The 12,657-nt window shown below is 50.0% G+C and overlaps 1 protein-coding gene and 1 pseudogene across 1 annotated transcript; one reads left to right on the top strand and one right to left on the bottom strand.

The window, feature by feature from the left end:
- Positions 1-2,277: 2,277 nt before the first annotated feature.
- PEAK3 (PEAK family member 3) lies at positions 2,278-5,435 on the bottom strand. Its single transcript, XM_066360196.1, is given in 10 exon segments — positions 2,278-2,477; positions 2,480-2,731; positions 2,734-2,799; positions 2,802-2,868; positions 2,871-2,970; positions 4,294-4,480; positions 4,483-4,636; positions 4,638-4,849; positions 4,852-4,886; positions 5,350-5,435. Coding segments are annotated over 10 exon segments (1,359 nt in total).
- Positions 5,436-6,182: 747 nt separating this feature from the next.
- On the top strand, positions 6,183-7,326 carry LOC136388251 (anaphase-promoting complex subunit 13 pseudogene; annotated as a pseudogene).
- Positions 7,327-12,657: the final 5,331 nt, after the last annotated feature.

The following is a 12,657-nucleotide window of genomic DNA, read 5'->3' on the forward strand; positions in this document are numbered from 1 at the left end:
GGGGCCTGCTGGGACTTACCCAGGGCAGTGTGGGTTTGTGTCTTTGAATGTGGGCCTCAAGCAACCATGTGGCCCCTGTGCACCCTTGTTGCCCCTGGAGGATTTTGTAATACGTGCTGCTGAGACTGGAGCACTCTTGGAGGAGACTGGTCCTGCAGTTGGGGGCTGGGATGAGTGGGCTCAAGTCACGACTGGTTAGATTGCAGCGCCACCTGCTGCCTGCATCTGTGGGCATCGCCCAGAGATTTATATCTAGTCCTTGACTGGGAAACAGGCTGCAAAGAGGAGCATCTTTCAGAGAAGGAAAGGTCCTGGGGGGAATTTGAGTAGTTTTGGGAGTAAGATGATTATTTTCACCCACCTGATGATAGAGCCAGTTTTTAAAGGATTGGAGGGACAGCTAGACATTCCCAATCTGGGCAGGTCAAGAGCAGAAAAAAGGCATTGGATTGGGGCATTGAAGTTCCAGAGTCTGAAGCAGAGAAATAGAGGAGAGGGTGTTTTCAGTGGAAGAAATTATTTGCAAGGTCAGAAAAGATATCCAAGGACGGGCAGATGTGGCAGGAGGGGTTGGCCAGAGAGCTTGCAGAACCTTTGTAGAATCCCCCTCTGTATTCTGAAGGTATTAGGGAATCAGGAGATATTTGAGCAGGAAAGAGTAGGTCATATCTGGGGTTAGACGCCTCTCCCCAGGTCAACATGGTAGGGGAGTGGGAGTGAGGAGGCAAGGCTGGGGGCAAGAGCAGTGGGACCCCTCAAGCCTCCTGTGTCCATTTTTCAAAGAGACATCGTTCACTCCCTCAGGTCTCCTGATAAGCCTTGTCTGTTTATTATCCTGTGCTGTTAAGTAAGCACTACTGTGTGTTAAGCCTGGCCCATTTCCTCAGGGAACTGAGCTTGGTGGGCAAGGTGGACAAGCGACAGGCAAGAGATGAATAAATATTGATACTTCAAGTGGTGGTAAGTGCTCGGGTTAGAGGGAGAAGAATGCAGGGTGAAGAGCTAGAGGGCCCAGGAGGGACAACTTGACTTACTTTGAGGAGGTAGGACTGGAACAGTGTCAGAAGAAGCACATGCAAAGACTGGGTGAACAGAATTCAATGTCACAGAGAATCAGCAAGGAAGCCACGGTCGGTGGAGAGAGCTTAGGAGAGGTGGTAGGGCTTGGGGATGTTTGGGAGGTGAGTTCAGACTTCCCTGGGCTGGGCTGTGCTGTGCTGTGCAGGCCTCCCCTCCTGGAGACTCCAAGCAACTTTTTTTTTTTTTTTTGGCTAAGTGAGAGGAGGGGAGATAGACTCCTGCATGTGCCCTGACAGGATCAACCTGGCAACCCTGTCTGAAGTCAATGCTTGAATTAACTGACATATTTTTAGTGGCTGAGGCTGAGGCTGAAGCCCTCAGACCAACTGAGCTAGAACTATCCTCAGCACCGGGGACGACACTGGGACCAATCAAGCCACTGGCTGTGGGGTGGGGAAGGGTGGGGACAGAGTGGACGAGAAGCAGATGGTTGCTTCTCTTGTGTGCCCTGACTGGGAATCATACCCAGGATGTCCATACCCCGGACCAATGCTCTATCCACTGGGCAAACAACTCTTGACAAGGACATTCACACTGGAGGCATCAGTGGTCATGCTGAGCACCACGGGGTGCTCGAGGGCCAGGCATGCCTCCCATGCTGGGACTGGAAAAGGAGTGTTGCTGCTCTGGACTCTCATGGAGACAGTGAACATCAGATCCCAGCACTAGAAAGGTGCCTGGAATTCTGTTGGAAAGTAGGGGGAGGGATTCCACACACTCATATTGATTAGCAGGGGGCATCCACACTTGGGAGATGGGTGAGTGGCCCTGGCACCAGAAAGCCTCAGATGGCCCTGGTCATTAGCCCTCAGCCATGGAAGGAGGGCACTACTCTTCTTGGGGAGGCCTTGGGCCTAAGTCCTCAACAAAGGAAAGGGGTAGGCATTGGAGGAGAGGTGTCCCTGGCTGAATAGCTGGTTGGTTGGAGTGTCCTGGAGTGTGGAGGTTGCCAATTCAGTTCCTCCATTAGGGCACATACAGGAGCAGCTCACCAATGTTCCTGTCTCTCCCTGTCTCTCTCTTTTAAAAAAAATAAGAGACCACAACCGTGAACTCTCTCCACAGCCTTCTGGTCCCTTAAGGAAGGGGTGTCCACCCTATTATGGAAACACTGCCACCAGCCCCTGTCCTTGAAGGGGAGTGCCTTGCCTGCCTCTTGTTGTGGAGCCCCTGGAGCAGGTTGGTTCTCTGGCAGGGTCAGTCCCACAGCAGTGCCAGGGCGCGGCCCAGGGAGGCCTCTGTGGCCTCTGCCAGGTATTTACAGCTCATTAAGCACGTGGTGCACCCGCAGCCAGGGCCCAGTGATTCTCCGCGGTTGCGCAGCTCTAGCCCAGGTCCCCAGAGAAACGCTTGCAGCGCACAGCAAGTCAGGAGGACAGAGGGTTGAACACGGGCAGCTGGGCAGCCAGGCGCTCCAGGTCCACAGCGAAGGGTGTGGCCAAGGGCACAGGGCCTAGCAGCACTCAGAGCAGGCAGCCCATCTGCCGTGTGCGGGCACTCAGGGGTTCTGGCAGCCTTGGGCGAACATGGCCAAAGTCCGAGAGCAGCAGGTGCAGGGCTGTGGAATCTGAACAGTCCCGCAGTACTGCCAGCAACAGGTTCTCCTGCTGTAGCTTCGCCAGGACTGCTCCAGGGGCCTGCAGGTGTTCGGGTCCGCACTTAGCTGCAGCAGCTGCAGGACCAGGGCCCAAGCAAAGTCCGGGGGCCTCTGGGCCCCGCCTCCGCCAGCCACTGAGCCAGAGCGCACTCAGGTATCTCCAGCGCCACCAGGCTGCTCCTGCGCGCCTCATGGGCAGTGCACCTTCGGGCACCAGACCACACAGCCTCTGGAGGTTGAATTGCTCCGCTGCGAGGCCTGCGGCTCCACAGAGCGCACGGGGCTCCTTGGTTCTGGGCTTGGACACATACAGGGAAGAGTGAACCATCAAGGCCTGCCTCTTTGGGGAGGCCCCCCAAAACTAGCACTGCCTGCTTTGAAGCCTTCCTATCTTCCCCAATCTGCTCCCACTCTGGCTTTGTGGAGGGGCAGCCCACATATCTCCAGAAGCGGGGGTTAAATGTTACTTTGGATGTTAGTCACTAAGATGATTTGAAGGAAAACTACACCAGAGAGGATGGCGTGTAGACATTAAACTCTCCAGCCTACTAAATGCACAGGTCCTTACTTACCATTTGGCAAAGTGGGAGGTAACAGCCAAGGTGTCAGAGCTGGGCTGTCCAGTAGAAATACAACACAGGCATGGTTTTATTTAAATTTTTACAGTAGCCACATTAAAAAAAAAAAAAAGTGAAAAGAAAATGGTGAAAGTAATTTTCAAAATATACTTTATTCAACCCAATATATTCAAAATGGTATCATTGAAGAGGTCATCAATAAAAAATATTGAGAAGTTTTACATTGTTATTATTTTTTGACACTAAGTCTTCAAGATCAGGTGTATATTTGACACTCAGTATATCTCAGCCAGGACCAACACTGTGTGCAGCTGCTGCAGTACTGGACAGCCAAACTTTTTCTAGAAGGTCAAGGAAGCATCAGGTCTGGGATTACATTAGAATCACCTGGGGAGGTAGTTTAAAATTACAGGTGTTGTGGAGGGGCTCTGAAGGGGTCTATATTTAAAAATAAAGTCCCCAGGGGCCTCGGGTTAGAGCCAGGTTTGAGCTATCCACTAAAGAACTCCGCCAGCAACAACTTACTCCCTCCATACTCCAGTCTGCAAAATGGGCCCATAATAATACATTCACCAGATCATGAGGTTTACCCAACATGGTGATGTGCCTGATGTTTGGTGGTATGGCTTATTTAACAGGAATCTTTTTTTTTTCTTAGTGATACATAAAACAAACATCTTATGACAAAGTGTGGTGACACATAGTTAAGTCGGAGTGAGGTTAAATGAGTAAATGGGTCTAAAAGTTCTTAGCATAGCACAAGACACAAAAGAATTGCTCAATGTGTTTGGAGGCCGCTGCTGATTGTTATTATTTAAAGTGGTGGCTGTCAGCTGGCTCTGTCTAGTGAACTCAATGGATTTCTAGCCAGAATCTACTGAGCAGTGAGTTAAGATTCCTTGGCCCCTGAGTGGTTTGGGAGGGAGTTTTAACAAGACTCCCAGGTGATGGAGAAATGTGGTTCCAAGGGCTGACTGTACTAATTCATGTTAGTTGCAAAATAAGCAATTAAGCTCAAAGTGCTGGTGTAGGTTATGCCTAAGAGAGTTGGGGAGCTCTTTGAAGAGAGGGACAGTGGCGGGGCTCCCCTTGGCAGCCAAGACATGCCAGGTCTCCTTGTCCATCTGCACCATGCAGTAGTAGAGGGTGTCCCTGCTGTCCATGCAGGCTGGCATGTCCAGAAAGCAGAAGCTTAAGTCCAGGCAGCAGGGGCCAGGTGGCCCCTCAGGAACTGGACCTGGAGCCAGGCACGCAGGGCTGACCTATAGCCCTATAGCTGCCAGGACTCCAGCACAGCATGCACGGCCTCTGGGCAGTGCTGCTCATGGAAGGACAGGCCCAGCATGGTGTCCAGCGAGTAGAAGGGCAGCTTTGCAGGGGGGACAGGCTGGCCCCATCTTATTGCCTGCCTAACTCTCATCCACACTACAGGACCCCAGAAGGGGCCTCCAAGGCTGGAATGGGGCTGGGGCTGGGAGCTCTGTGGGTGTGTGGGAAGGCAGGGACTAGGCACTGGTTAGGGTCTTCTTGGGCAAGAGTGGGGCCAGGGGCTGTGGGAGCTGAGGAAGACCCAGATGACTGGAGGTGGGTGACAGCAGGCCTTGGAGGGCAGCAGGTGGGTACAGACCACACTTGGTGGATGGAGGGAGGAGCGGGTGAGGCGGACTCCACCCCTCAGACCCATGCCCCCATCTCTGAAATGGAAATAATACACCAAACTGCTCTGTGCCTTGTGAGGTAGGGATGACACCTCTGTACAGATGAGAAAGCAGGCTCAGAGGAGTGATAATCAGCGACAGAGAAGCACTCAGCCCAGCACTAGGTGACCCATACAACCCCACTTCCCTGTTTGGCTCTGGGCAGCTCACCACATCTCTCTAAACTCCAGTTCTTTCATTTTTACAAGGTGAGCCCCACTTAACAACAACAACAACAACCAAACCCAAAGGCAGTAAAAAGTTAATATAACTGAGTTAAACCATCATTTGGTAGGGAGCCTCTTAAATGGTAATGAGAGAGGCCATCCTTTTGCTCTGGCCACCTCGGAAGGGTCTGGCGACTGGTACCCCCCAGCCCAGGGTTCCCTTAGATGGCTCACTAAAGTTGCTGTATGTGGGCTGAGTCAGCCAGGTGGAGGCATTGTGTCTGGGGGTTTCGGTAGGTGGCTTGGGGCTGTTCATGCTGCTGAGTGGGGGGCAGGTGTGATGGGCACATACGGGGTGTGTGTGTGTTTGATGGCAGTGGGTGGGTGTACAGGGACCAAGGCGGAAGCAGGGCTGTCTTGCACGCTTTGGCCCTCTTGCCCAGACTTGATCTTGCTATGTGGCCCTGGGAAGATTTCTTGCCCTCTCTGTATTCCTTTCTTCATTGACAAGACAGGAATGTTGCCCATCAACACTTCAGGGTCGTGGAAAGAACTTTTGTGACATTGATAGAATATCTAGTTGTGAAGGCAGCCATCCGGAGGAAAGCTGAGGGGGCAGCGACAATATTCAGGGATCAACACCTTGGGCCTCATCCGTGGAGCTCAGCCCCCTCAAGCCAACAGCAGCCACATCCCCAGCCCTGCCTCACCCAGATTCCAGGTCACCCCAACCTGGAAAAATTGCTGCTTCTGCCTTCTTCCTGCTCCAGAACCCCTCCAGGAGCCCCCTTTCTTCAGGACAGGAGTGACAGTGGGGCAGGGGGCCTTAGGGACAAACTCCTAATAGTTGCAACCCCAGGCCTTCCAGGATTGTCTGACCTGTGTCCAGCAGCAAACCTGAAACACCTGTGCAACAGACCACAAGCCGAGTCAGGGTGGAGACCCTTTCTGCATCACTTCCCAGGACCAGTCTCATACTCCCTCAAAGTTAGGAACAGCATTTCAGGCAGAAGAAACCGCCTGCATAAAGACCAGGAGATGGGACCCGGTAGTAAACAGTTCCATGGCTGAGAGCACGGTGGGGGAAGGTGGGGAAGACAGGTTGAGATAGTGAAAGCCATTTCATGGGGCAGCAGTGGGTAACCCAAGGAGATTGTGGGGAGCAAGATATCTCAGGTCCCCCACCTTGGGGGAAGGCAGAGAACCCCAGCAAAGACTGTTTAGGGAGAAACTCAACCAGGGCTCTTTCCTCTGTGGCTTTCATTTCCTGGAGAACCACTTCCCCTTCTGCAAGACCAGGGGTCCCCAAACTACGGCCCGCGGGCCACATGTGGCCCCCTGAGGCCATTTATCTGGCCCCTGCTGCACTTCCGGAAGGGGCATCTCTTTCATTGGTGGTCAATGAAAGGAGCACATTGACCATCTCATTAGCCAAAAGCAGGCCCATAGTTCCCATTGAAATACTGGTCAGTTTCTTGATTTAAATTTACTTGTTTTTTATTTTAAATATTGTATTTGTTCCCGTTTTGTTTTTTTACTTTAAAATAAGATATGTGCAGTGTGCATAGGGATTTGTTCATAGTTTTCTTTATAGTCCGGCCCTCCAACGGTCTGAGGGACAGTGAACTGGCCCCCTGTGTAAAAAGTTTGGGGACCCCTGTGCAAGACCATCTGAGAAGCCCCCAGCCCCGCCCATCCCAGGACTTTCGGACTAGGACTGTGCACTGGGCAGGCACTGCTCCATTCAAGCCTGGCTCTGTTCTGACTTGCTGTATGATCTTTGGCAAATCCCCACCGTTCTGTGTTCAACAAAGAAAAGTGTGTTGCACTCTCCTAACAGCCACACTAGCTAAATTTTTCTTCAAAAGATTAAATCATTTGGGCTCTGGCAGTAGCAGGTGCAGTGCTGGTTGAGTGCTGATTTGACAAGTTTCAGGAGAATAGACAATGAGGTACAGAGAGAGGGAAGGATCTTGGATTTGATTGATGATGCTTGTCGAGAAGAAAAGCTGCTTTATGAGGATATTGCAATACTACTGAATAAGCTTCCTGAACCTGAACAGGACAACAGTGGTACCACAGAATCTGTTAAAGAACAAGAAATAAAGTGGACCAACTTGGCCTTACAGTACCTCCATGAGAGCATTCCCCCCTGTAGGAAACTGACACCTGGCTCCATCTTCATGGACATTTTTATTTTTAATTAAGTGAGAGCAAGGGAAGCAGAGAGACAGACTTCCACATGCACCTGGACTTGGTCCACCCAGCAAGCCCCCTATGGGGCATGCTCTGCCTATGGAGGGCATTGCTCCCGTTGCTCAGCAACTGAGCTATTTTTAGTACCTGAGGCAGAGGCCATGGAGTCATCCTCAGCACTGGGCCAACTTGCTTGAATCAATTGAGCCATGGCTGTGGGAGGGGGAGGGAGAGAGGAAGAAAAAGAGGTGGGGAGGGGTGGAGAAGCAGATGGTCGCTTCTCCTGTATGCCTCTACCAGGAACCAAAGACATCCACATGCCAGCTGATGCTCTACCACTGAGCCAACTGGCTAGGGGCCAGACGCGTGTGTGTGTGTGTGTGTGTGTGTGTGTGTGTGTGTGTGTGTTACAGAGACAGAGAGACAGAGAGAGGGACAGATAGGGACAGACAGACAGGAAGGGAAAGAGATGAGAAGCATCAACTCTTCATTGTGGCTCCTTAGTCTTCTTAGTTGTTCATTGATTGCTTTCTCATAACTGCCTTGACCAAGGGCCTGCAGCAGAGTGAGTGACCCCTTGCTCAAGCCAGAGGCCTTTGGGCTCAAGCCAGAGACCTTGGGGTCATGTCTATGATCCTACACTCAAGTCAGCAACTCCGCACTCAAGCTGGTGAGCTTGCGCTCAAGCCGGATGAGCCCATGCTCAAGCCGGTCACCTCAGGGTTTCAAACCTGGGTCCTCTGCATCCCAGTCTGATGCTCTATCCACTGAACTACTGCCTGGTCAGGCAGGGGGCCAGACTTTAAAAAAAATTATTTATTGGTTTTAGGGAAAGGAAGGGAGAGAGAGAGAGAGAAACATTGACATGTTCTTGTATGTGGTTTGACCAGGGATCAAACCTGGCAACCTTCCCATTTTTTGGATAACACTCTAATCAACTGAGCTAGCTGGCCAGGGTCATGGATTTAAAAAAATACATAGATACAAAATGTTTTATTTTGGTCTCCTAATTCAAATGTTTTAGTAATAGGTCAACACTCAAAAATGGACATCCAACTTAGTTTGTGGCAGCAAAGTTCAATGTGGAAATACTAAAATGAGAAACTAATTGACATTTCTCAGAAATGCAGAATATTTGGCTCTTTGAACTTTTTTTGTGACAGAGTCAGACAGAGGGACAGATAGGGACAGACAGGAAGGGAGAGAGATGAGAAGCATCAATTCTTTGTTGTGGCACCTTAGTTGTTCATTGATTGTTTTCTCATATGTGCCTTGATGGGGGGGGGGGGGGCTACAGCAGACCGAGTGACTCCTTACTCGAGCCAGCGACCTTGGGCTTAAGCTGGTGAGCCTTGCTCAAACCAGATGAGCCTGCGCTCAAGCTGGCGACCTCAAAGTCTTGAACCTGGGTCTTCCGCATCCAGTCTGATGCTCTATCCCCTGCGCCACCGCCTGGTCAGGCTAAACTTATTTTTTTTAAGTGAGTCAGACTCCCACATGCGCCCCAGCTGGGACCCACTTGGCAACTCCCATCTGGAGCTGACGCTCAAATCAACCGAGCTATCCTCAGTGCGTAAGGCCAATGCTCAGTCCAATCAAGCCACTGGCTGCGAGAGGGGAAGAGACAGAGAAGGGGGAGAGAAAAAGGAAGAGAAGCAGATGGTTGCTTCTCATGTGTGCCCTGACCAGGAATGAACCCAGGACTTCCACACACTGGGCCAACACTCTTATCTACTAGGCCACCAGCCAGGGCTGGCTCTTTGAACTTAAAGTTCTTCATTCACTAGCTTGTGTTTAAACATGTTTTATTAAATATTTGCCTTTAACTCTAATTTTGCTTTACCAAGACAGTGACCCTTTGCTCAAGTGAGTGACCTTGGGCTTTAAGCCAGTAACCTTTGGGCTGAAGCCAGTGACTACGGGATCATGTCTATGATCCCGCGCTCAAGATGGTGAGCCTGCGCTCAAGCCAGTGACCTCAGGCTTTGGAACCTGGGAAATCAATGTCCCAGGTTAATGCTCTATCAACTGCACCACCACCGGTCAGGCTGGATACATTTATAAATTAAAGAGTGTCTGACACATCCCTCTACTCTCCCTATCATTTCTTTTGATGCCTCTGGAAAGGCTCTTTGGCTAGATGGACTTTTTTTTTTTAATCCAGGAATGAGATTTATTTCACACCAGGACCGCCCCCCCCCCACGACTGTTCAGATATAACTGAAACACCATGGAGTCAGTATTTAGTTATACATTTATATGAGAACTTGAATTTGCAAAACATATATTTATTTCTTGAAATTGTTTGCCTTTATTAAGTGGTGTCTGTCTTGTTCTTTATTTACATTGTAAACTCTGTGGTAAGAGGCCTTGGCTTAGCCTGCCCAGGCGGTGGCACACTGGATAGAGTATCGGACTGGAACGCAGAGGACCCAGGTTCGAAACTCCAAGGTTGCCAGCTTGAGCACGGGCTCACCAGCTGGAGCGCAGGGTTGCTGGCTTGAGCATGGGATCATAGACTTCACTCCATGGTCACTGGCTTGAGCAAAGGGTTGCTCGCTCTGCTGCAGCCCCCGGTCAAGGCACATATGAGAAAGCAATCAATGAACAAGCAACCAACAAACAACTAAGATGCCACAATGAAGAATTGATGCTTCTCATTTCTCTCCCTTCCTGTGTGTCCCTGTTCTTCTCTGTCTCTGTCAAAAAAACAAACAAACAAAAAGAAGCCTTGGCTTATACTTCTGTATCCATCATTGAAAAACTGAAAACAGCCCCGCTGGATAGCTCAGTTGATTAGAGCATCATATCGATATGCAGAGGTTGCTGTTTTTTGTTGTTGTTGTTTTGTTTTTGTTTTTTTTCTGAAGCTGGAAATGGGGAGGCAGTCAGACAGACTCCCGCATGCGCCCGACCGGGATCCACCCGGCACGCCCACCAGGGGGCGATGCTCTGCCCATCCGGGGCGTCGCTCTGTTGCGACCAGAGCCACTCTAGCGCCTGGGGCAGAGGCCAAGGAGCCATCCCCAGCGCCCGGGCCATCTTTTGCTCCAATGGAGCCTCGGCTGTGGGAGGAGAAGAGAGAGACAGAGAGGAAGGAGAGGGGGAGGGGTGGAGAAGCAGATGGGCGCTTCTCCTGTGTACCCTGGCTGGGAGTCGAACCCGGGACTTCCGCACGCCAGGCCGACGCTCTACCACCAAGCCAACCGGCCAGGGCCAGAGGTTGCTGTTTTGATCCCTGGTCAGGGTACATACAGAAACAGACCGATGTTTCTGTCTCTCTTTCTCTCCCTTCCTCTCTCTCTGAAATCAATAAATAAATTTCAAAAAGGAAAAGAAAAACTGAAAATAGTTCTGGCCGGTGGTTCATTTGGTTAGATTCGTTCTCATATGTTGTAGGATCCTGGGTCAGGGCAGGGCACAGACAAGAATCAACCAATAAATGCATAAATAAGTGGAACAACAAATCAATGTTTCTCTCTCTCCTTTCTTCTCTCTAAAAATAAATAAATAGCCTGACCAGGTGGTTGAACAGTGGATAGAGCGTCTGCTTGGAAAGCGGAGGACCCAGGTTCGAAACCCTGAGCTCACTGGTTTGAGCATGGGATCATAGACATGACCCTAAGGTCGATGGCTTGAGCCCAAGATTGCTGGCTTGAGCAAGGGGTCACTGGCTCAGCTGAAGCTCCCTGGTCAAGGCACATATAAGAAAGTAATCAATGAACAATTAAGGTGCCAACTATGAGTTGATGGTTCTCATCTCTCTCCCTTCCTCTCTGTATGTCTCTCTCTTGCTAAAAATAAATAAATAAGTAAATAAATAAATAAAAATTTAAAAGAATGTTAATTCTAAGATAAAAGAAAAACTGACTTAAAAATTTTAAAACTTCCTGGCATGTGGTGGTGCAGTGGATAGAGTGTTGACCTGGAACACTGAGGTCACCCATATGAAGCCCTGGGCTTGCCTGGTCAAGGCATATATGACAAGCAGACAATGAACAAGTAAGTAAAGCAACTATGAGTTGACACTTCTTGCTCCCTGCCCCCTCTGTAAAATCAACAATTTTTTTTGAAAAAATATTAAAAATTAAAAACTAGGCCCTGGGCAACTGGCTCAGTGGATAGAGTGTCAGCCTGGCATATGGACATACTGGGTTAGATTCCTGGTCAGGGCACACATGAGAAGCAACCATCTGCTTCTCCCCCCCCTCCCCCTTTTCTCCCTCTTTCCCTCCTGTAGCCAGTGGCTCAACCAGTGGCTCAGCTGGTTGGAGTATCAGCCTGGGTGCTGAGAATAGCTCGTGGTAGCCTCAGGCACTAAAAATAGCTTCGTTGATTTGAGCAGTGGCCTTGGGGGGGGCTGCCAGGTGGATCCTGGTCTGGGCACATGCAGGAGTCTGTCTTATCTCCCCTCCTCTCACTTAAAAACAGAAATTATAAAACTGAAAACACTGAATGATTGAAATCTGAGTTCTCAAAAAAAAAAAATTATCTTGGCCGCTTAACCCAGTTGGTTAGAGTATCATCCCAAGACAACAAGGTTGTGGGTTCAATCCCCAGTCAGGGCACACACGGGAAGCAACCAATGAATGCACAACAACTAAGTGGAACAACAAATGAATGCTTTCCTTCCCCTCTCCTCTGTCTCCTTTCCTTTTTCTGTCCCTCTAAAAATCAATCGATTAATTTAAAACAAGTAAGCTCTGTCTGAATAGCTTGGTTGGTTGGAGCATCATCCCAAAGCACAAAAGTTGCTGGTTTGGTCCCCTGTCAGGGCACATACAGGAGCTGCTCAGTGTTCCTGTCTTGTCTCTCTCCTGCCTCTCTTTCTAAAAAAAATAAATAAATTGAACCATCTGACTTCCCTTTCCCTCAATCTCCCATGCCAAGAATAAGGTAAGATTCTGAAAATCCTGAATATTGTACCTGGTTTGAACCAGGGACTCAGCAGACTCCATTGATGGGGAAACTGAGGCACTGAGGCAATTGTGTTGTTCTGCCTCTGGTGAAGAAGAAATAGGGAAAATGAGGCCCTGAGGGAGGGTCCCATGGCCCACACCTCCACTTTCTGGCTTCTTTAAAATCAGGCACGAGGAGTCACTCCACAGCCCCTGACATGTCCCTGTTCTGCTTCTGTCTCCTGCAGGACAGAAAAGAAAACTTTTTCCATGTTCAAGTGTGGAAACTGAGGCCCAGAGAGCAACACTGGGGTGGCAAGTGAGAGACTGCCCTTGACCATGGCTTCTGCTGACTGCTCTGAATTGGCCCTCTGTTTAGAAAAAAGTGAAGGCTTTCATAGACCAGTGGGGTTTGAGTCCTGACACCAGACTTTGAGCCTCGGT

The sequence above is a fragment of the Saccopteryx leptura genome, chromosome 1, assembly GCF_036850995.1.
Source record: "Saccopteryx leptura isolate mSacLep1 chromosome 1, mSacLep1_pri_phased_curated, whole genome shotgun sequence".
NCBI classification, from domain to species: Eukaryota; Metazoa; Chordata; class Mammalia; order Chiroptera; family Emballonuridae; genus Saccopteryx; species Saccopteryx leptura.